Genomic DNA, 25,861 nt, shown 5'->3' on the forward strand with positions numbered 1-25,861 from the left:
GGGATGTACTGTATGGTGACTAACATAATATAATAATAAAATAAATAAATAAATAAATAAATAAATAAATAAATAAATAGAAAAATACTCTTAATTATGAGAACAAACTGATGGTTACCAGAGGGGAGGTGGATGGGGGGGATGGGTTAAACAGGTGATGGGGAGTAAGGAGTGCACTTGCCGTGATGAGTACCAGGTGATGTATGTAACTGTTAAATCACATATTTATACCTGAAACTAACATAACAGTGTATGTTAACTAACTGCATTTAAAATAACAATTTTTAAGAAAGGACAGCACCCAATGTGGCTGTGGACATGACACCACATGTCTATGTCCTGTTTCTTTTTTTTTATAATAATTTTTTTATTATGTTAGTCACCATACAGTACATCCCTAGTTTTTTATGTAAATTTCCATGATTAATTACTTGTGTATAACACCCAGTGCACCATGCAGTATGTGCCCTCCTTAAAACCCATCACCAGCCTATCCCACTCCCCACCCCCCTCCCCTCTGAAGCCCTCAGTTTGTTTCCCAGTGTCCATAGTCTTGTTTCTTCCATCCTCCATCCACACCCTGTACCAGCACCCCTCATCCTTCCCAGGTCTCATGCACAGTGCCCCTGAGGGAGGAAATGGAAAGTATGGGATATGTCTGATGTACATGGTCCTGTGGTGGTCTTTTTGTACACTCACCTTGTTTTATAGAAATAAATATTACTGGCCAAGTTCTCTTTCTTTGAAAAAAGAAAGTTAAGAGATAACAATTGTTGGCAAGGATGTGGAGAAAAGGGAAAATTAGTATAGCCATTATGGAAATATTTATGGGGGGTTCCTCAAAAAATTACAAATACAACTATCATTTGATCTAGTAACCCTACTTCTGGGTATATAACCAGAGGAACTGAAATCAGATCTTCAAGAGATATCTGTACTCCTATGTTCACTGTAGCATTATTCACGATAGCCAAGATATGTAAATAATCTGTATATCTTTCTACAGATGAATATAAAAAATGTAATACACACATACACACATACACTCACAACCCACAATGGAATATTAGCCTTTAAAAAGAAGGAAATTTTGCCATTTGCGATAACATGTTTAGAGCTGGGAAGACATTATGCTAAGCAAAACGAGGAAGACAGGGCAAGAGAAATATTGCATGTCACTTACATATACAATTGAAAACAGTCATACTCATAGAAACAGAGAGTAGGATGGTGGTTGCTAGGGGCTGGAGGAAGAGGTATTGGGGAGACACTGGTCAAAGCGTATAAAGATTCGGTTATTCAGAATGAGTAAGTTCTGGGTATCTAAGGTACAGCATGGTGATTAGTTAACAATACTGTATTGTACACTTGAAATTTGCTAAAAGGAGAGATCTTAACTCTTAACACACACACACAGGGTAACTATGTGGGGTGATGGATATGTTATAATTAGTTTGATCATGGTGACCATTTCTCAATGCATACATATAACAAGACATCAAGTTGTACACTTTAAATATATACAGTATTTTATGTCAGTGATATTTCAATAAAGTTGCTAAAGATAGATATCTGCTTTTAAGCCACCCAGTCTGTGGTATCATATTGTAACAGCTCAAGCTGACTAGTATAGTAGGCTAAAGACTAAGGTGATAGCAATAGAAACTGTAGACAAAGGATTTAAGTGGTATTAAAGAGTTTTAGAATTCACAAAACTTAGCATCTGACTAGATATGAGGGGTAAAAGAAGTGTTTAAGACAACTGCAAGATTTTAAGTTGGGTTAATAGAAAGATGGTGGTGGCATTAACTAAAGTAGTGAGTGCAGAAACAGAAGCATGTTTGAGACAGAAAGATGGATGATAAGCACCCGAGGAAATTATCTTAGGAAGCACTTGGAAATGAGACAGGTAGAATAAAGAGATGCTAGGGCTAGCTATGTGAATTTGGAGAGTCATCAGCATGAACATGATTGATATGGTTATTAGATTATTTGTAGAAGACCAAAAGAAAAAAAAAACCCAAACAAACAAACAAATCAAGAAACCTGTGGGAAACTCTGCAAAAAGGAGGTAAGTATAGCCAAAGAAAAGAAACGGAAAATATAGAACTATAAGAAAAACAGAGATGTAAGATAATCAGGAAAGAAACCTGTCAGTAGAGTTCCTAGAGGGCGTATTTAATAGTATGTAAAGATAGAGAAAATTAAGGAGATAGGGACTAAGAAAAGAACACTGGTTGGTTACTAAAGAGAACAGGTGATTCAGGGGAGAACAGCTTTTGGAGAGTGATGGGGTCAGAAGCCAGCCTATAAAGGATAAGGGTATTTTTAGGTGGAAAGAAAACAGAAGCAAGAAATATAAACTATTCTTTCTAATAGCTTGACAGTGAAGGGAAGGGAAAAAAGAGAAGAAAATGGCATGTGTAGGCAATGTGCAGCATGACTAGAGAAGAGAATAAAGATACAAATTGGGAAAAATAAAGGCACTAAATTATTTTAAGGTAATCAAATGTTTCAATATTTTTCATATAACCAATATAAAATATATCCTTAGAAAGTCCATTTTTAAGTCACTTGACAGTTCGACAGTGGATATGTTACTTAATCTTTCATTAAAATTTATAAAAAATAAAAATATATTTCATATATTAAACTATATTGATAACAAAGGAAAAAACATTCCAAAATCATTTTTAGGTAGGTCTTATATTTTTAAGGGCTATCTCAATTTTAGAAAAGGGTTTGGTTTGAAATAACTCTTCATTTAGTTTTCCCTCCCTATTTATTTCATATTTTATTTTAAAAGACTAAGATATGTTTTTGAAATAGTTATGGAATCTGCTAATGGCTTGTTCCTGATTGTGGATATGAAACCCTATCTTATTCAAATTTTTTGACAACATTAAAATTGTCATTAACTATAAGGGCACGCTAATTTTTACTACCTAAATACATCAGCCAGCTTTTAAATGATTTATCTGCCATCATAAGAGAACCAAGAATAAATGTCCTGTCCATATTTATTTCCTACCTTGTTTAATTGGTAAAACTCTATTCCGAAATGATTTGGCTTTCCCTGGGTCATGGCTATGTCCACTTCGGCTATAACCACTGAAGCTTGATGAAGAAAATGGCCCATCCGGTTCATCATCAAGTAAATATGATGAAAGGCCTTCAGCAGCATCTGAAACTTATATTTAAAAAGATTGTAATATTAATTATCATGTTTTCAGGAAAATTAAACAGGTTTTTTTAAAAATGATATCTCACTCAGTTATTTTACTCCAACATCAAACACACAAGTTGTTTGAAGAGGGAAATATGAATATTTTGAGAACAAATGTTTCATCACATCATTAAGTTTTCAAGCACAGAATGCCAGAAAAACTTGTCCAAGAAAACCACCTCCCCAGATAATGAATCCTCAATTTTCATGTTTGCAAATATGTTGTAAATGAGTGCTCTGAGATATTATAGAGTTGAAAATTATAGTCACAGAATTTTAAACCTAAGAGACTTCAAAATTCATCTAGTCTCAACACTTTCATTTTAAAAATGAAGAAACTGAATTCTATGGCCTAATATCTTACCCAAGGCCACACAGAAGGACTGCGAATAAAATACAACTTTTCTACATCTAAATCCATTGCTTTTTGTACTACAGATCATGCTGCCTCTTCTACATCCTTAATATCAGTATTAAACTGAAAATATAGAACATTGAAAACAAAAGACATTTACCGGGAGACGAGAAAGGAGAGCTAGTCCTGGCATAAGACACTGAGGTATTCTGGTCATTTTTAGGCTGCAACTTCATTTGTTTCTGCTTCCCTTTGGGACTACAATTTAAAATATATAACAATGAACATTTGTTTTTTCTATTAGCAACATATTATGATAGTATGATACAAAATGCTTAAGCTGACCAAAGAAATGCCTTATAATTTAGGCGAAATGCTTCAAATTGGTAATATGACAAAGTTAAAAATCAATCATTAAAATTAAAAAAAATAGTTTTTGGCATAATAAAATCCACATAAACAAAGCTTTGGGTTACCACTCCATCTTTACACAAGTACAAGAGTTCTTAAAAATCTTTTTGGTCTTTGGATCTTCTCAAACTATTCAAAAAACTTTAAGAAATGCCTTAAAACATAAAATTCTACATCAGTGTAACATACCTAGGAGCTCTGCTACTAGATAATGAACTGCTGCTGCTTCTTAGACGTTTTCTGTACCGGGGCCTTCTCCTCTTCTGACTCTGCATTCCTGACTTATATTCAGAGATGATATTTTTAATATGACTTTCAAATAAGGCAGATAATCGCAGTGTCATGCTATAGATCTGAAAAAGTAGAAATCAACTACTTTAATTATATGAAAATAAAAAGTATAAATATGCCTGGACTAGTATCAGCATTATCCTTTCAGACAAAATATATGTGTAATTTCATATACTTGAAAAACTCTTCCTAAAGAATTAAAATAAGATATCATTATGGAACTTTACGTCAAAAACTAGGGATGTACTGTATGGTGACTAACATAATATAATAGAAAATATTATTTAAAAAAGATATCATTTTCACCTAGAAATTAACAAAGATTTTAAAAGATCATATCCAATATTGGGAAGGGTAGGAAAAAGATTCTCATACATTGTCAGGGAATATATATATTTTTTAAAGATTTTATTTTTATTTATTCGACAGAGAGAGAGACAGCCAGCGAGAGAGGGAACACAAGCAGGGGGAGTGGGAGAGGAAGAAGCAGGCTCATAGCAGAAGAGCCTGATGTGGGGCTCGATCCCATAACGCCGGGATCACGCCCTGAGCTGAAGGCAGAGGCTTAACCGCTGTGCCACCCAGGCGCCCCATGTCAGGGAATATTTTAACTGGAACAACATTCTAAAACAATAATTTGCATTATGTACCAAAAATATTAGAAATATAGCTATCCTTTCACAATAATTTTGCTTCTGGGATTTATCCTAAGTAACTATCAGAGAACTGTACACACAAAATAATTATGTTCGAGGATGTTAAAGATGAAAGCCACAGCATTATTCATATAAAGTTAAAAACTAGAAACCAACTAAACCTCAAGCACCAGGGCACTGGTTATATAACCTAAAACAACCATACAGTAGAATACTATGGAGACATTAAAACTGTTTTCAAAAAGTCATAATGACATGGGAAAATGTTCATAATGCATAAGCTGAAAGAAGGCTTCAAAATATGAAACTTACAGTTTCAAATATTATATAAACATATGTAAGTATATATGTAGGAAGTAAACCAAAAGTGAAAAAATTATGCCTGAAGATATTAGTGAAAATTCATTTCATATGAGGTGAAAGTGGGCAAGATATCTAGTGTACAACTGATTTAAAAGTTAATCAGACACCAGTGATTACAAAAAACAGAAATTATTACTACTTTTTTGTTCTTAAGATATTTAAGTTCTGACAAAACAGGAAAAATAAACTTCAGTAACCATGTCAGAACTGTAATATATACTTCTTTAGCAGTTTTAAAACTGATGAAAGAAAACTACCTGATATACATATATATATAAATGCCTAAGTAATTAATCCACCTAATATTGTTTTTCCATACCCTTGACTTTTTATTAGAGGTATAAGCTTTGGAGTTGCTGAATATTTGGCGAACGTCCTTATAAAATTCCAGAGGACTACCATAATTTCCTGCTTCCAAAGTTTCTTTCACAGTGCTGAAGTCCATAGGAGTGTCTATAATATCTGGATAACCCTACAAAAAAGAATGTGCTATTAAATACACAGGCTGGGTAACAATACTACATAATACAATGGTACTGAGATTTGCATCACCAATCCACCATGAAATAAACACACTGCTTTTCAATCTGCCAACTATTTACCCCAATCAAAACCATTCATTTAAACGGTTTCTTTGGTAGCTCAGGAAAACAGCAAGGGTCTTTGGAAGAGTCTTGGCCTTCACCCTGAAATCGATAACCATATGATTCTCTCAAGAGACAGAATAGAAAATGCACAGCCACTGGCTTTATCCCTACAGAATTCAGAATTCCATTTTTTGCTTAAAGGCTGAAGCAGCCCCCAATTCCCTGGCAAAGTGTTCAATGAAGGCATATGGGATTATTCACATATAATTAAACAGTTCCGCGTCACAAATTAGCTACATATTTCCAAGATATTCCCAGCTAAGAGGTCATTCTACCTAAAATGTCATTAGTTGAAGATCAAAGTCAAACTGGTCATGTCTGTGCCTAGCTCCTATATTTTTGCTTTTTAATGAATATGACACTTATGCTTCATTTAGAGGTCTGTAGTCTTATAAATTCTGAATTAGTTTGATTTTGATCAGGGAAGGGAGAAGATTCTCGCCATTTTAACCTAAATCTGTCAAGTTTAGTTAAGATATGCCTAAGTTTATCATATAGAATGAAATATAAAATTTATACATATATATACCATAACCATCAATAAATACACATTTTGGAGTAAAAACCATAGTCAATATTAGATCCCTCATCCCATTTAAAATCATTAAGTAACAATCACCACATTTCTTCCAAAGAAGCTGCCAAAGAGCCAGAAGAATCGGCAGAGGAAAAGTATTATTAAATAAGAGAAAATATTTTTCCAAGTGTAAGAGACCATGATTGCTCTTAACTCATCTTTAAAAATATTTTTTGTCTTAAATCATAACAACCAAAAGTATATTCCAACATAACATAGCTTATGAAACAAAGATTTTCATAGAGGAAATATGTTGGAACTTGTGTAATCTGACTAAAACTCAAAAGACCAAGTAAGGTTGCTGAATGAAGTCTCAGTGGGTACAGACATACTGTGCAGTTAATGTTTTCCACTCCGCTACAGTAACTTTAGATTTATAAAAACAAATAAACATGTATGCAGATGCCACAAAGAACACACTTGGAAACACGTGTTGATTTAAAAGACAAAAACACAGGGGTGCCTGGGTGGCTCAGTTGGTTAAACATTTGATTCTTGGTTTTGGCTTAGGTCATGATCTCAGGGTCTTGAGATCAAGCCCTGTGTCGGGCTCCCCACTCAGTGGGGAGTCTGCTTCTCTTCCTCTCCCTCTGCCCCTACCCCCTGCTCGTGTCTCTCTCACTCTAAACAAAATAAATAATCTTAAAAAAAAAACCTTGAAAAAACAAACAAAAAAACCCCCACAAAAAACAAAACAAAAACAACTAAAAAAATCAAAGATAAAAAGAGAGTGAGAAGAGTTGGAAAACAGCCTTACAAATTATAAATTTCCTTTACGGTATGGAAATTTTAAAAATTAAAACAATGCAAAAACAACCAGTGTATGTCTTTTAAGAGACTACTAGGTCTACCTCAGAAAGAGATGGATCTTGTCTTTCTGGAGCAACTGACTCTGACGATTCTCCCTCTTGCTCTTGATGGCCCTATTAGGGTAAAGAGGATATATTGTATTTCCAGACTACTACAACAAAGTATCAAGATTTGCAATGCAATTATGATTTAAAGTTTGAAGTTCCATAAATAGGAATTAGTTTTTTACTGACTGTACTTTAAGATGAAGGAATTCTACATTCACCATTGTCCTCTACTATGAGAAACACAAGACTCATTTATTCTACTCAAACTCCCTACAAACAAAATGAGCTTTGTTGAACATAATTTTGTTTTTTATTTGAATATTTTTTCCCAACTAAAAGCTGTGTATGCAGAATATATTTATGTTCATTAATTTCAGAGGATGGTCTGAAGCATTTCTGAAATACTGCTGTAACTTTTCTCTGAAAAAGTTGATAGATTTGCTATCTATACTAAACGGTTATTCAACACATAAATAAACTCCTAAAAAAAAGAATCCTATAATCTAAGTTCTCATGTTTTCATCTTTGATGAAAAGTAATATGGCATACATTGATTACTCTAAGTGATCAATCATCATGTGTTATTGGATAACACATTTAGTATAAATTAAACGTGGCTGACAATGTTACAAGGGGTCTCCAGTGAGTAGAAATGTATTAGAAGTTTATAAAATTTATATTAAACAAATAGCCAAAATGAAAGCAGGAAGGACTGCAAGGGTATTTAGATTCAAATTTGGTTCACAACTATATAATTAACACACAAAGTACATGACCGGAATTTCAGTCATAATTAATCACACTACTCACCTTCACAATTAAAAGATATCATACCAAAAAAGGAAGGAAGAGGAAGAAAGGAGGGAGGTAGGGAGGGACAGAGGAAGGGAGGAAGGAAAGAAGAAAGAAAGGAAAGAAGGGGAAAAGCAGCTTGTAACTAGATTTTAGCATGTACATTTGTGGGAAATTACATATTGGAAATGATTTAAACAAGTGTATGTTTACTGGGTAAGAAAGATGATCAGCTGGCTGTCGAAATGGCTCTGAGTCTTCACGTTCATAAATGAGGCTCAACAGTTCTTTGCACTGTTTTCTCCAAGCATCAGGATTACACTTTAAAGACTGTCTTCTGCCTCTGCATTTGACCTGTAGATTTTAATAGAATTATATATAAAAGCTCTTTCCTTAACTATTCATTGATTTTCTCCTGTTTTCACACGTTAATATATCTACATAACATAGAGGAGCTGCTATTTAAGTTTCTCAGTTTAGACATCATTCTCCCTGACAAAAATATACATAATAAAAACTAGACAGTATATTCATGGAAATATCAAGAATTCTCGTATTCTGAATTTTCATTTTAAGAAAATCTGAACCACAAATAAAACACAGAGGAACATTTTTTTTTCTCTACAAGGTTAATAATCTTAATGGCTCAATATTTGCTGGTAGTTAAGTATGCTTGACAATGGCATCATAATTTTCTCAAAACTCAAATATATATATATATATAATACATATTTATATATTTATATATTATGTATTTATTAATTGTGTGTGTACGTGTGTGTGTGTGTGTGTGTGTGTGTGTGTAAATGTACATATATCTCCCCTGTTGTGTAGGATATATATATATATCCTTTGTTGTCATGGTACATTCTAGCCCTTACCATCTGATGCCTTTTTATACGATTTCTTTCAGTATTTCAAAGAAAATTTTCCTTATATAAAACAAGTATTTGTTTAATTACCTTGGAGAGGAAGTGTACAGAACAGAATTAACATAACAGACAGATCTGAGGCTGCTATCTTTACCAGGGCTTGCTTATAAGGTTGGCCTTTGGTTGTCATTCTGGATACCTGGCACTTGAACCATTTTCTAAATACTAAAGTTGGTTTACTATGCCTACACTGTTTGTACAAACAATGTGATTTGTACCGAACACCTGCTTTCCTGTACTTTTCCTATGCTTTCTGGCTTTCTGGGAGCTGGAATCTTGGCATGTGCTAATCAGATGGTGTCTATATAACCAGTTCCCAATAAATTCCTTGGGGTCTGAGCCTCAAATCACATATATATTGCTACATTTTCATTGTAGGGGAAGAGTGTGCTCTGTATGGCCTTTCAAAGAAGGGAGAAAGCATAAAGAAGCCTACACATGGATTCCTCCAGACTCTGCCTGTGTTTATTTCCCTGTGATCCAGCTGTATATCCTTTTTATGTCACTGTAATAAACCTTAGCAATGAATCACAAGTATATATACTGAGTTCTGTGAATCTTTATAGCAATTCTCCAAACAGGTGGAGTTGGTCTTAGGGAGGCCTGACACAGGAAGCCTGAATTTTTTCTTCTCAGCAGTTATTTGATTCACTCACCCTTCTTCCAGATGAAGTACCAGGGCCATCTGAATCTAAATCAACCAATTCCGTATCCTAAAATTAAAAGGGAAGAGTGAGGAAAGATGTTAAGTTATATTCAAAGTCTTACCGATTTGATAAACATTTACAAAGAAATGGCAAACACAATCACAATTAACTCCCTTATTGGAACAGGCAGCAGGCTGAACAAAGTTTGAAGGTACAATTACTCCAAACTTTGCCTGTACATTAGATACAGACTGAAAAATATATTGGGAGAGGAAGAGTAAAACAAGGTCTCTCTTTAAATCAGAATAGGAAATGAAGAAAAAAAGTATAGTGACTAGTATCTAAAGTTGTACCTAATGTTAATATTAAAAAAAAACTTATTCTATATGACATGATACTTCAATGTATTATAATCATGAATTACTCATGACTAATCTTTCACTATTTCAAGAAATACATCTATATTCTATACGGAAATATGAATGTTTATAAAAACTTAAGATTCAGTTAAGTATCCCTCTGAGCAATAGCTTTTTAATACAAAGAGGCAAGGCCCACACACCATTATTCACCTGGTGGTGGTAAAGCACATAGGTAGTGTCTAGGAGAAAATAAAAGCAGCTCATGAGCTATTGGTACTTCTTTCTAATAAAATGAAGTTGAAATTACATTTTATTTTAATCTTCTATTTTAACCCAAAGAATGCTATGCTGAGGACAGCAACACCCATTCATCATAAAAATTCTCAATAAACTAGGTGTAGAGGGAAAATAGCTCAACATAATAAAGGCCATATATAACAATCCCATAATTAACATCATGATCAATGGTGTAAAAACTAAAAGCTTTTCTTCTCAGATCAGGAACAAGACAAGAATAATCACTCTAGCCATTTCTATTTGAGATAGAATTGGAAGCCCTTGCCATAGCAGTTAGGCAAGAAAAAAAATACATCCAAATCATAAAAGAAGTAAAACTATGTCTATTAGCAGACGACATGATATTACATATATATAACCCTAGGGGCGCCTGGGTGGCACAGTGGTTAAGCGTCTGCCTTCGGCTCAGGGCGTGATCCTGGCATTTCTGGGATCGAGCCCCACATCAGGCTCCTCCGCTATGAGCCTGCTTCTTCCTCTCCCACTCCCCCTGCTTGTGTTCCCTCTCTCGCTGGCTGTCTCTATCTCTGTCAAATAAATAAATAAAATCTTAAAAAAAAAAAAAAACGACCCTAAAGATTCCACCGAAAAACTGATAGAACTAATAAATGAATTCACTATAGTTGTAGGATGCTAAATCAATATACAAAAATAAGCTGTATTTCTATACACGGAGGACTATCACAAAGTCAATTTAAGAAAACAATCTCATTTATAATTGCATCAAAAGAGATAAAATACTGAGGTATAAATTTAACCAAGGAGATGAATGATCTGCACATTAAAAACCACAAAACATTGATGAAAGAAACTGAAGACACCAATAAATAAAGATACTCTGTGGTAATGAATTGGAAGAAACTAATATTATTAAAATGCCCATGTGGCTCAAAGCCATCTACAGATTATGTGAAATCCCTATCAAAATTCCAAGAGCATTTTTCACAGAAATAGCAAAAAACAATCCTAAAATTTGTATGGAACCACAAAAAAGACTCCTAATAGACAACACAAACTTGAGAAAGAAAGACAAAGCTGGAGGCCTCACACTCCCTGATTTCAAGCTATATTACAAAGCTATAGTAACAAAAACAGTATGGTATTGGCATAAAAAAAAAGATATACAGATCAATGGAACAGAATAGAGAGCCCAGAAATAAACCCACACATGTGTATGGTCAATTAATTTACAACAAAGGAGTCAAGAATATACAATTGGGAAAGGATAGTCTCTTCAATATGTGGTGCTGAGAGAACTGGATATTCACATGCAAAAGAATGAAACTTGACCCATATCTTATACCATACATTAAACTCAACTCAAAATGGATTAAGGACTTGGATGTAAGGCAGGAAGCCATAAAACGCCTTGGGGGAAAAAAACACAGGGGGTAAGTACATTGACATTAATCTTAGCAATGATTTTTTTTGGATTTGACAAAACCCAAAAGCAACAAAAAACAACGGAAGCAGAAGTAAACATGTATCAAACTACAAAGTTTCTGCACAGCAAAGGAAACCAACAAAATGAAAAGTCGACCTACAGAATGGGAGAAAGTATTTGCAAATCTTTTATCTGATAAGGGGTTAATAGCCAAAATACATAAAAATCTTATACAACTCAATAATAAAAATAAGATCTAATTAAAAAATGGGCATTGGGGGCGCCTAGGTGGCTCAGCTGGTTAAGTGGCTGCCTTCAGCTCAGGTTATGGTCTCAGGGTCCTGAGATCGAGCCCCACACCAGGCTCCCTGCTCAGTGGGAAGTCTGAAGTCTGCTTCTCTCTCTCCCTCTGTTGCTCCCCCTGCTTGTGCTCTCTCGCTTGCACTCTCTCTCTTAAATAAATAAGTTACCTTAAAAAATAAACATAAACATGGGAATTGGAATTGAATAGACATTTTTATGAAGAAGACATCCAAATGGTCAACAAGTACATGAAAAAGTATTCAATATCACTAATCATCAAGGAAATGCAAATCAAAACCACAATGAGATATCACCTCATATCTATTAGAATGGCTATCATCAAGAAGACAAGAGATAATAAGTGTTCCTAAAGATATGGAGAAAAAGGAACCCTTGAGCATTGTTGGTGGGAATGTAAACTGGTATAGCCACTATATAAAACAGTATGGAGGTTCCTCAAAAAAGTAAAGATAGAACTATCATATGATCCTGCAATCCTACTTCTGGGTATTTTTCCAAAGGCAATGAAAACAGGATATCAAAAAGAGAAAGTTGCACTTACATATTCACTGCAACATTTTCACAATAGCCAAGATACGGAAACTACCTAAGTGTCCTCAACATATGGATGGATAAAGAAGATGTGAGATATATATATATATATATATACACACACAATAGAATATTATTCAGTCTTGAGAAAAAAAGGTAAACCTGCCATTTTGTGACAACGTGGGTGGACCCTGAGGGCATTATGATAAGTGAAATAAGCCAGAAAAAAACACAAATACTGCATGGTATCACTTATACATGGAATCTTTTTTTAAAAAAGTCAAACTCATAGAAACAGAGAATAGAAAAGTGGTTGCCAGGGGCTGGGTGATGAGAGAAATGAGGAGAGATTGGTAAAAGCAAATTTTCAGCAAAATGAATAAGGTCTGAGGATCTAAGGATCTCATGTAAAACACAGTGACCATAACTCATAACACTGTATTGTATAACTGAAATTGGCTAAGAGAGTAGAACTTAAATGTTCTCAACAACAAAAAAGATAAAGTTGTTGAATTACATTTTACTTTTAATTTTCCATTCTAACACAAGTAGTGCTACTGAGGAGTAATTCTTGCTACATCAAATCCTGAGTCAAAATGTATTTATATGAAAGGAAGAGAAATTATCAGAAACAAGAATGATAAATTTTTCATCAGTTTCAGAAGGATAATATCTAATTGAAATATCTGAGTTTTCCTTATTACATCAATAACATTTAACTCTGATAATATAATGTTATACAGTCAGATACATTTTCAGGAAAGAGTAAAAAATGACACTGGGACAGAGAATAAACCAATGGTTGACAGAGGGAAGGGGATGGAGTTGATTAGCAAAATGGGTGAAGGGGAGTGGGAGATACAGGCTTCCAGTTATGGAATGAATAAATCTCAGGAACAAAAGGCACAGCATAGGGAATACAGTCAATAATATTGTAATAGTGTTGTATGATAACAGATGGTAGCTACACTTGTAGTGAGCATCGCATAACATGTAAAGAACTTGAATGACTATGTTGTATGCCCGAAACTAATGTAACACTGTGTGTCAACTATACTCAAATAAAAAATTAAAAAACAAATAAACAAAAACAAAACGGGCAGAGAACCTTAACAGACATTTTTCCAAAGAAGATATATATGACTGACCAGTACATGAAAAGGTGCTCAACATCAATAACCATCAGGGAAATGCAAATGAAAACCACAATGAGATATCACCTCACATTTGTTAGAATGGCTGTTATCAAAAAAAAACAAGAAATAACAAGTGTTGATTAGGATCTGGAGAAAGGGAACACTTGTGCACTACTGGTGGAAATGTAAATTGGTGTAACCTATGGAAAATAGTATGGAGGTTCCTCAAAAAATTAAAAAAAAAAGAACTACATTATGATCTAGGAATTCCACTCATGGGTTTTCCAAAGAAAATGAAAACACTAGCTCTAAAAGATATATATATTACCATAGTCTTTGCGGGATTATTTACAATAGCCAACATATAGAAACAATGTTAAGTGTCTATTAATGGGTAAATGGATAAAGAAAATGGTAATATATATCTACTAGAATATTATTCAGACATTAAAAGGGAACTTTCCATTTGCGACAAAAATAGACAGACATTGAGAACATTATGCTTAGTGAAATAAGTCAGAGAAAAGCATCTATAATCTCACTTATATATGTGGAATCTAAAAAAATAATTTATAGATACACAGAACAGATTGGTAGTTGACACAGATAGGGAGGACTAGAGTGGGGCGGCCAAAATACATGTAGTGGGTCAAAAGGTATAAGCTTCAGTTGTAAAATAAATGAGTCTTGGGGATATAATGCACGACACAGTGGCTATAGTTTAATAATACTGTCTTGAATATATGAAAGTGGCTAAGAAAGTACATTTTAAAAGTTATTATCACATGAGAAAAACTATAACTATGTATGTTGACTAGTCTTATTTTGCTGATTCTTTCCTAATATATACAAATACAGAATCATTTGTTATACCTCTGAAACTAATATGTTACGTCAATTATACTTCAAAAAATAAAAAGAGAAAAAAAAATCGGGGATTTACTGTTCTAGATATTGACAGTACAGACAATATAAACATGTAAAATATCTCTATACAATAGTCATATAAAATCTAACATGTTTGAGTCACTCATCCTTAGGGCAATTTGTTTTCCACTAAAGATTTATGAATTATCACATTCCATTATTGTTTCATCCTCTTCTTCGTTTTTCATCCTCTTCTTTGGCTTCTGTCTATCACAGCTTTCAATCAAAAATGGTTTTATGTAAACTAGGAATATGGCTAGGTAGGGAAATTAGATATGTGAAGGTCTGCTGGTAATACTAATTTGATTTCATTAAGGAAAACTGGCTTAAGTTTGCAAATTTCCATAAAGGAAATTAAATAGCAATTTCATAAAACTACTAAAAATGTACTTTTAAACCTAAAAACTTTAAAATACTTTAATATTTTGCACATACTGCATAGAAAATGAATCCCTATTAAAATTTCTTAGTGCTTTGTCTTGTTTTTAAGGCTGGAAAATGAAGTGTTGATTTCTCATCACTGAAACCCACTGAGTCAAACAGGATAACTGGCCACCTGTCTCTGACTAAAAATTGTAGTACCACCATATTTCTAGTATATACCATCTAAATACAGGTTAAAGAGTTTAATATAAAAAGATGCAGGTGCTCAGCCAGCTTTTAGAAATCAGCTTCAATGCTTATAGCCAGTTATAACACACACAATACTTACTGTACTTCAAAAAACAGAAAATGAATTCATGCCTATTAATCGTGCTGTGATTCTCACCTCCTCTGCATCAGTACTGTTCAGTTCTTCTGCTTTAATTTTATTATAAGTATCCAGTATATCAGTGCAGCTCTGATCCCTAAGAAAACAAGAAGTCAAAATACATTTCAATATATCTTTTTTAAATCAGAAATCAGCTCTTGTAGAAGATAAAGCTGCTTCTTACCCAATAAATCGAAGTAAGACATCAGTTACAATTTTGGCTGCTTTAACTATAGGACTGTCTGGCTCATTGAAAGTCCTGGCATTATGCTCAATGTAGCGTACCTCCCACATTAATGCTGATATTCTCCTATAAAAGAAAAACATACCCTGTTACTCTAGGTTGATACATTTAAAGTCTATTCTAAGAATATACAACATAGAACAACTAGGCACGATCATGAGTATGTCAAAGGTGTTCTACTATCTGTATGTGACTTAATATATATGTATAACGGATGTGCACTAATAAAGGTATATAGTTTCAGTATTTGAAGCACAGGTAAGAATGAAGAACCACTGGACTTCATATTAAAAAGAACTGACCCAGGACATTATGGGTAAATAGTGATTTAACCAAATAAGTATAAACATAAACGAACAGTGTTTTGATAAAGTCAAAAGAATGTTCAGTTTTCAGGGAAGAAATGAGAAGATCAAGAAAAAAAAGAAACCAGGTTTTAAAAAAAGACAGATTTTTATTTAGTTACCTTTATGGTATATATTATTAAATGAAATTATAAGTAATGTTATAAAATACACCCAACTGGTTGTATTTATAACCAGTTCATGTTGGAATAACTACAATTAGGACACAGTAGACTTTGGGGTGAGAGAGGTACCAAAAGCTGCCCTCTACTGCTCTCTCATAATTACCTCACTCCCAACTGAAACCAAGAAAAAAATAACTTGGCTCTTTATCTAAACACACTTTGGGGCTGGTAATTAAATCTAACTGCTGCCTAATTCCTCAACAGGGGATTTAATCATGCTCCAAGTTTCTGTAGCACCTTAATTATGATGAATCCACAAACTATTTAATCTGCCTTTAATTAAACTAAAGTTAACTGTAGTTTTCATTTCACAGGTGAGCTGTGCTACTCAAAATTTCTTCCCTGTCCTTTATTCCATACTCCTAACCCTGGAAGACTGAGAATCTATTGAATAAAGGGAAATTAGTGTTCCAAATTTTTAGAAGAAATATTGAAGTGGGTATACTGAATGATTATTTTACACTATGAAAATACAGATTTCACTGTATCATTATGCAAAAAGAAAAACAAAAGATGTAAATCTATGAACTTTATAGTAAATAATAAAACTAAACAGACCTGTAAAAGCGATTTTCAAGTCTCCGCCTAATGGTGTTGAGGTCAGTTGGATAAGCAACTACAGTACAATACAAGGGATAGGCACTGAGATCCACTGGAACAGCAAAAGGGCTGGCAAAATCTATAATATTACCAAAATAAAAAAAGGTAGTTATAAAAGACATTAATATTTCATATTAACAAACAAAAACTCATATATAAATAAGGGAGGGCAGTATACTATATTACTAAAATAATAATGATTCAATTATGCAAATATAAGATGAATATCGTTAAAACGTCATTCTCTTTATTTGGACACAATATCTATGAATCATGCATGGCGCACTGGTTCAAATCAGGTGAAATGAGACTAATTAAAGGAGAACAGGGTTTAACTTCAAACTGATGTCTTTTCTAGATAAATGCCAAACGGCTCAAGTGATACATTTTAGATAATATAGCTTAGGCATATAAGTAAAATATATTACTCTTCTACTGTCTACCAAAAAACTCATCCAAAGTCAGGCTCAGGAAATACCTGGAGAGCCAAAGTGACTCAAGAAAGGAAAAGATAATTATATGCCTTCTTTCACTATCCTAAGCCCCCAGAGAATAGAAAACATTTATCAGTCACTACATTGGCCAAACATATCAAAATACTGATGTTAAACTAGAATCACTTGATTAAAAGTGCCTCTTAAGTTAAAAGCATACAGTGAAAAAGTGTATTTCCTTTTGTAGAACTTAAAATTTTGCTGGTTTTCCTTGTTCCTTCCTAATATTCTTTCACATCCACCATACCCAGGGCAAGAAGGTGGTTGATGCCCTGAATAACCCGTTCACATTCCTCATCTCTGGAATGAGCCCCCCACTCTCCTTCCTGGGGTTTGTATAGCAAAGCAGTCAGTTCCTCCTGGGACACAGGGACACCAGCACCAACTTCATCTGGAAAGGCAGCTATGTATAAGATGAAAAATCAGAAATCATTAGTTTCCAATATTATGCTATCGACATTTTTCTTTTAGAATTATAATTCATTTTTAAAAGCATATTTACTTCCTTCTGGAATTGGCTCCATATCCCAGGGGCTCATCTTTTCTCTCTCATTATTGTCCCAGCTATTAAAAAAATAACAAGATACTAATCAAATTCACATGACAATTTATATACTAGCATAATTTGCATGACTTCTTGGGGTAAAATTTGGAAAAGGGCAATACAGTTTTCCTTAAAGTACAATTTCATTTACATAAAGATAATAATAAACCTTTAATAAAGAAAACAAAAAAATTAGAGAAAATTAGAGAATAGTCCACCAATATGAAATATAGAGAGCAGTAAGCTTACACTTAGTTTTACTAGGCTTTTTTAAAAAAATTCAATCCAGCATGTATTCAATATTAAGCCAGGATACAGAATGAAAAGAGCTCTTTGGAAAATTCCTTTCGGGTTAAAAAAGTCGATTTGATAGATCGATTCTTTCTGTAGAATAATCTACTTTATCCTAATAGCCTAAGTATTACAGCACCTCCAAAATTTTATTATTCCCTTTTCATCAGCAATATGGAGACTAAAAGTCAATCTTCACAGAACAAACCTTTATCATTCTTAAGAAGAAAACTTCATTTATTTGGAATCCTACAATGCTGGTATTTAATGAAGAACTAAAGTAAATGTTGTAGACAAATAGTAGGTTCAAACATAATACCTCTGCTTAGAATTCATACCATTAAATAAAAAACTGGGTACTAATATTTATTGCTATATTCCTGCTATAACAATTACTTTATTTTATTTCTTTAAATTTTTTATTATGTTATGTTAGTCCCCATACAATACACCCTTAGTTTTTGATGTAGTGTTCCAAGATAACAATTACTTTAAACACTGAATTAATTTCAGTATTCTTCGTGAAATAATAGTTGCAATTCTTGTTTAAAACAGACATATTTAAAAGAAAACACAGGCATAAGAGAGGTAGAAATAAGTCTTCGGTTCCTGCTTTGTTTTAGCATGCATATTGGACCAAGAGGTTTATCATCAAATTCCTTCCTTACAGGTACTATGATTACTACTTCACAGGTCAGATAAAGATAAGTCAAATGAACAAGGTATTATTCCTAGTAGGGTTTATAGAAAGTCCATATAGTACTACAGTATTATATCAGGCATAAAATATCATAACTGTACTTACTGAACACTGTAACACTGGAAAGAACTATCAGGATACTCTGGTTGAAAAGGCTGCTGACTCTCCACAGTCCCAAACCACCAGGCGTCATCTATTATACTGCGGAATCTATCACCTATAATGTTTTTAGAAATTCTTAAAAGGATGTTTTTGAGAATAGCTTTGTTCACATTCTAAATTGCTACTTTGTGTTGGACACAGAAGTAGCATTGTATCTAGCATTATTAGAGGTTTCAATCTGAGTTTCCCAGATAAGAAAATTTTACATTTTACCTTCATTAAGGATTTTAATTTCCAGGTTCTAGTAATCTTTCTGAAATAAATCAAATATGTCCCTGTCTTCTTAAATAAATGCTACCATGTATAATCTTTTATCAATTATTTAGGATCATCATTAGGCTTATTTTTTCTTGTATTATACATGTTGCTGAATTTGTTTCTTTTCCTTTTCACTTTCAGCTTTTTGCCTTTAAAAATCTCTTCATACTAATTTTCTGCCTCTAAAGGGTTAAGGATTATAAAACCAAACCACTGTGAACAAAAACTTTTCTCCCACACAAAAAAGGAGAATTTAAAAGTACCAATAGCAAACATTTACATAGTATAAATTTCAAGTACTAGGTACCATGTTAAGTGTTTCCTATATATCAACTCATTTATTGCTCACACCAACCTTGTAGGTGTGTTTTGATATGACTCCCACTATAAAGATAATGGCGGTGGGACACAGAGAGATTAAAAACTTGCCCAAGATCAAACAGCTAGTGAGGAGGTAAGGAAGGGAGAGAGGAGGGAGTGAGGGGGAGAGGAAGGGAAAAGGGGTTGAAAGAGGTAGCGGTACAGAGAGAAACAGAGAGAGACAGAGAAAGACAAGAGTGACAGACAGACAAAGAGGGAGAAAACGAGAAAGAAAGAAAACCACAATCAGTAATGGTCTGCTTAAGAGGCCAAGTGTTAAGTATTTTATATTAGGGCAACTGACATTTGATGATTTTCTTTGTAATTCACATTTGTATTCTACCAGATTAGATATTTGCAGAAAGTTTAGAGGTTATATGACACATACAATGTGCATAAAATCACCTAAACATAACTGAGAAGGAAAATTTAATCTGATCTTTCTAATTTGGCTAACAGGTTTTAACAACTCCATGTTAAACTAGTTTATGTCTATTAAATTGGAGTTAAAAAGTTACTTATTCTATTTCAAAATTAATAGTTATTGAGAATTTTATACTTACCTATCTGCCAGTTCCTTTCTTTGGCTTCATTATAAAACTGATGTAGCACAAGGAAGTCAATGACATCTGGCATGTCATGATACCTGTACAAAAAATAAAGCACATATTAATCAATACACAAATATAGCAGTGTAAGTCACTAAATATCCAGAGATACATGTTTAACGTGGAGCCATTTAAAAACTGTTGCAAGCCTCAAGGTTTTTGCAAATGGCTATAATTAAACTCCATCTGCCTTTATTTGTTTGGGAGTCTCCTGCCTACTACTAATGTCACTTCAAAAAATAAAGACACCAATGAAGATCGTTAAAGCTTAGTATAAGGTATTTTATATTAAGTCCTCTTTAAGAAAAGTATGATTTATGTTCTTTCATCTCCTCAGATTTCAAACTTTAAGAAATGAGCCAGTGATTAACTATTTCTATTACTATTAACAGAAATAAAAGCAACTACCATGTCTCAACCACACTGTTAGGCATTTATAAAGATTTTTCTTTTAATTCATCACAACAATCTTGAGAAGTTATTAACATTTACATTTTGCAGATGAAGGCATAAATTCAGAGAGGTTAAGTAACTTGCTCATGGATACATATATATACATATATATCCAATTGACCCTTGAACAATATGGGTTTGAACTGTGCAGGTCCACTTATATACAGATTTTTTTTCAATAAATATAGTATTGTAAATGTATTTTCTCTCCCTTATGATTTTCTCAACAACATTTTATTTTCTCTACCTTACATTATTGTAAGAATACTAAATATAATACATAAAACATACAAAATACGTATTAGTCAAAAGTTTAATAATCAGTGAGGCTTCTGCTCAACAGTGGGCTATTAGTTCAGTTTCTGGGGAGTCAAAAGCTATATATATGCAGATTTTCAACTGTGGGCGGGGGGGTCAGTGCCCATAACCCCCTACACTGTTCAAGGGTCAACTGTATACATACACACACACACCGATACTCACACATTACATTACATATATATTAACTACACACACATGCATGTTTTATACATATATATGTGTGTGTATATATATATATATATATACACACACATATATATATATACACACACGCACACACATACACACACACACACTATTACATGGAGAAACAAACCAAAAATTAAACATTAAACACTGGTCTTTATTTATTTTTTAATTTAATTCAACTAGCCAACATACAGTACATCAGTTTTTGATGTAGTGTTCAATGATTCATTAGTTACGTATAACACCCAGTGCTCATCAGGTCTTTTTTTTTATAATTTTTTTTATTATGTTATGTTAGTCACCATACAGTATATCCTTAGTTTTTGATTTAATGTCCATGATTCATTATTTGCATATAACACCCAGTGCACCATGCAATAGGTGCCCTCCTTAATACCCATCACCGGCCTATCCCAATTCCCCACCCGCCTCCCCTCTGAAGCCCTCAGTTTGTTTCCCAGAGTCCACAGTCTCTCATGGTTCATTCCCCCTTCTGTTTACCCCCCCTCATTCTTCCCTTACTTGTCCTACCGATCTTCCTATTTCTTATGTTCCATAAATGAGTGAAACCATATGATAATTGTCTTTCTCTGCTTGACTTGTTTCACTTAGCATAATCTCCTCCAGTCCTGTCCATGTTGTTGCAAATGTTGTGAAATCGTTCTTTCTAATGGCTGAGTAATATTCCATTGTATTATCAGGTCTTTAAAACTCTAAAACCTATAGTACTATAGTATTTTCTCTCCCATTAAGCCTTGTACTCTGCAGAATACATGACAGAGGGGAGAGGGGTGGGGGATTGGGATAGGCCGGTGATGGGTATTAAAGAGGGCACATATTGCGTGGAGCACTGGGTGTTATACGCAAACAATGAATCACGGAACACTACATCAAAAACTAATGATGTACTGTATGGTGACTAACATAACATAATAAAAAATTTAAAAAAACCCTCCTCCCCAAATTGCTTTATAATATTTCTAAGTGAAGCTATGAAATAAGCACAAAATCTGATAGAGACTTGATAAAGAGCAATGCACAGTGCAGGAGAAACTCTACGTTGAGAAAAAATTACATGAGAAAACAGAGGGGGCAAATCTTTTCTAATTAGTACTTTTGGCCCACAGAGAAAAGCAGCTTATTTTATTCAGAATTTTTTTTTTTTTTAGTATTTGTGGGTAAAAAAAAGAGACTTAAAACACAAGTAAGCAAGAAAAAGGCAGACACCTCAATGAAAAAGTGGGCAAATTACTTAGACTCCACATGAAAGAGGATATTCAAAGGACCAGAAAACATATGAAAGCATGCTCACTACTACTGGTTACCACACTCTGTGGCACTGCCATATACCCACCAGGACAGCTAACATGAAAACAATTCATAGCAAATGCTGGTGACCCCAAGGACTACTACGGGGGGATGTGTTATGACACCACCGTTTGGTAACACTGTGTGGCGGCATGAACTAAGCTGAGCTGGTGCATACTCCAGGACCCAGCAACCTCCCTCCCCGAGGGGACAGCCCACAGAACTGCTTACATTTGTGCACCAAAAGACATGTTCTATAATGTGTACAGCTGCCCCACTTGTCCTAGCCAAAACCTGGAAACTGCCCAAATGCCCACCAATGGTAGAATGGATAAATTGTGGAATATTCTGTAAATAAAATACTATAAAACAAAACAAAAAACAACAACAACAAAAAGAATACATGACAGGGATTAAAACACACAGACACACAGACACAACCAGAGACAGCTACTCACTTAATGGAAAAAGATTCTCCGGTCATTTTGCCTGAAATGGGGTCCAGAAATGCAAGCTTCAAGCAACATAGTGTAGGTGGTCCAACCTCATATTTGATTCCTACAATCTTAACAAATTCTTGTTCCTATTCATGGAGAATACCAATAAATTATTACTTTCAATATAAATAATTGCCTAACGTTTGCATATTATTTCACTATTTTTCGAACAACTAAAAATTTCCTGAATACCCACCAAATATTAAGCATTCCACTAAGTGCTAAAGGCAATAAGACATGGTTCTTGACCCTTAATATCAGGCTGTAGTATATTGCAGGTCTCTAAACCAAGGATAAGCAACAGAATCCCAGTGAGAACATTTTTAAAATTCATATTCTTAAACCCTACTCCTATAGAACTGAATTCAGTAGGTCTGGGGTACAAGCTTAGTCATATATATTTTGAAAGAACTCCCCAGGGGAATTAAGAATCAAATAGCTAGTGAGGAGGTAAGGAAGGGAGAGAGGAGGGAGGAGGGGGAGAGGAAGAGAAGAGGGGTAGAAAGAGAAGAGGTACAGAGAAACAGAGAGAGACAGAGAAAGACAAGAGTGACAGACAGACAAAGAGGGAGGAAAAGAGAAAGAAAGAAAACCACTATCAGTAATGGTCTGCTTAAGAGGCCAAGTGTTAAGTATTTTATATTAGGGCAACTGACATTTGATGATTGTTAAGTTTCTTAGTTAAGAATCACTCCTCCAGCAGAAAAGCAGTATGTAAGTAGGCAAGTAGACATGTATGTATATATCTGCAGAAAGGACTTACATTTGGGGAAAGCACTTACATTTTTCTAACGCCCACAATATTATTTTACAAACCACCCTTATAACTGATTATTAGTAACACTTAACAGATGACAAAACTGAGCCTCATGGGTAGTGACTTGCTTAAAGTTATACACTTGGGTGTGTGTATATATATCAGATCTGGATTGAAAGTCTGGTCATATTCCAAAACCCAGACTCTTGCACCCACATATATGCTGCATCCTATAATTTCCTAGAGCCACAGGGTTAGAATTTAAAAAATAAAAAAAAATGTCTTATTCATTCCTTGATTCTAAAAAAAGACCAAAAAAACCCCCCAAAAAAACCCAAAACAAAAAACAAAAAAACCCACAACTCAACTTTCACCTGATTCAGAAGAGATGGCAGCATCACAATCTACCAGGAGATGACTGTGTAAAGCTGATTTGATAAGATACTTTGGTACCTTACAATCTTAATATAATATTTTGCAAGTGTGTATTTATTTCAATAAACATACGTGCTTTCATGTATCCTTCCTGCTAAACACCATCACACAACAATCCTTCATTTACCTGGAAACCATTATAAAATTGCTCTTTAGTCTCTTGTTCTCCAACTTGGAAAATTAAAAGAAGAAAACACCCATAAACCTAACTAGACATGATGGTATATGTATCCTTATGTCTGTTTGTTTGTATGTATCTATGTACATATGAAAGAATGAATGAATATGCATTTACAGTCAGAAAAAACTCCTCTAAAAAATAAACATGTTTATTTTACTTAATACCATGTAGCTATAAGGTAATATATCAAAATCGGTAATCCATAAAGCACCACAAAGTTCTGAGTTTCTTGGGATTTATGATATTTACTAATATCTTAAAGTCACTGGCACCTCAAGGGAGTCTGTAGTTCACACACACAGTCAGTTTATAGAGCCTCCAGAATGTATGAAGCTGCTGAAGAAAATATCCACACCAGGGGAACTACTGTTTTGCTCTAAATATAGAAAGGTATATACACTAGACTACTTGAAGCTTGAAGGAAATTAGGTCAGATAATCAAGAAAACAGATAGCATACAAATTTCAGGAAACATAAAATATGACCCATAACACTCAATTGTACAAGAGTATGGTACATCACCTTATCTTAGACACACAATACAGTGAAATATTATGAAACAGAAAAATCATAAAAGCAAATAACTTAATTCCAAAGTTATTTCAATTGCACACTTATGAATATGTCAAATTTACCCTGAGATCCATTTTATTCCATGGCTGTTTTTGTAAATTAAGGCTGTATATTTTTGACTTCCTTACAGCCCGCACATAAGCTTCATGTCCTTGCCTGAAGTAGATAAGCTAAAACAAAAAACATAAAGTATTAAACAGCAGCATCTTATTTAACAATTCTATATATCCCAACATATACTCTTACAAATGTCTTCTGTTTAAAACAAACATAATTATAATTTAAAAAAAATGTATAATAAAGGTATTTGTCACCATCAAAAAATGTAATTCAGTATTCATAACTGTGTTGCCCTGCACTAAGTACTGTATAATATAAATACATACTGCACACACAATCCTTTTCCCCCTAACTGCTTCATAAATTTCTGAAGAAACAGGGATCAATGACAAATGTACATAAAACTGGTCATATTTTAAAGTACTACATTTCAAACTGTAATTAACATTCTAAATATCAACATTTTGATAGTTAGCCTACACATTTTGTGTGTGTATATATATATATATATACATATAACCACAAGCTACTAAATAGAGTAATTTCCAAATAATTAGAATTTTTATCTTGTAAGAATTAACATCAGAACTGGCATAGTATGGAAAGAAAATGAATTCAAGTGCTTAGTCAACACCCTTCACCTCCTTAGGACAGCATTCACCACCATATTGATTCATTAAAAGAGGTTTCTTGTTCTCAGTAATTTTAAAGTGGTAGTAGAGATAATAAAATTAAAAAAAATTAACATTAAAAAAACATACTGAGATTCAAAAACTACACTGACATACTCTACCAATCAATGGTGTCTAAGTCAGAATTTTTAATACCTAA

General features: G+C 33.7%; 1 protein-coding gene across 5 annotated transcripts in view; it reads right to left on the minus strand.

The window, feature by feature from the left end:
• BRWD3 (bromodomain and WD repeat domain containing 3) overlaps positions 1–25,861 on the minus strand; it is a 217,047-nt gene that overhangs the window by 28,639 nt on the left and 162,547 nt on the right. For all 5 annotated transcript variants that reach the window (XR_004622282.1, XM_002928622.4, XM_034648786.1 and 2 more), the window contains 16 exons: positions 25,033–25,140; positions 22,986–23,110; positions 20,212–20,294; positions 18,974–19,085; positions 17,836–17,897; positions 17,581–17,736; positions 16,798–16,918; positions 15,651–15,776; positions 15,485–15,563; positions 9,764–9,820; positions 8,389–8,529; positions 7,378–7,449; positions 5,622–5,774; positions 4,182–4,345; positions 3,742–3,839; positions 3,032–3,190 (listed from right to left, as the gene is read on the minus strand). Coding sequence is in view for 4 of the 5 variants with exons in the window: in XM_002928622.4 (XP_002928668.2) it covers positions 3,032–3,190; positions 3,742–3,839; positions 4,182–4,345; positions 5,622–5,774; positions 7,378–7,449; positions 8,389–8,529; positions 9,764–9,820; positions 15,485–15,563; positions 15,651–15,776; positions 16,798–16,918; positions 17,581–17,736; positions 17,836–17,897; positions 18,974–19,085; positions 20,212–20,294; positions 22,986–23,110; positions 25,033–25,140 (1,816 nt within the window). In the remaining variant the exon portion in view is untranslated. The remainder of the gene's footprint in view (positions 1–3,031; positions 3,191–3,741; positions 3,840–4,181; positions 4,346–5,621; positions 5,775–7,377; positions 7,450–8,388; positions 8,530–9,763; positions 9,821–15,484; positions 15,564–15,650; positions 15,777–16,797; positions 16,919–17,580; positions 17,737–17,835; positions 17,898–18,973; positions 19,086–20,211; positions 20,295–22,985; positions 23,111–25,032; positions 25,141–25,861) is intronic.

This window comes from Ailuropoda melanoleuca, chromosome X (genome assembly GCF_002007445.2).
Source record: "Ailuropoda melanoleuca isolate Jingjing chromosome X, ASM200744v2, whole genome shotgun sequence".
Taxonomy (NCBI): domain Eukaryota; kingdom Metazoa; phylum Chordata; class Mammalia; order Carnivora; family Ursidae; genus Ailuropoda; species Ailuropoda melanoleuca.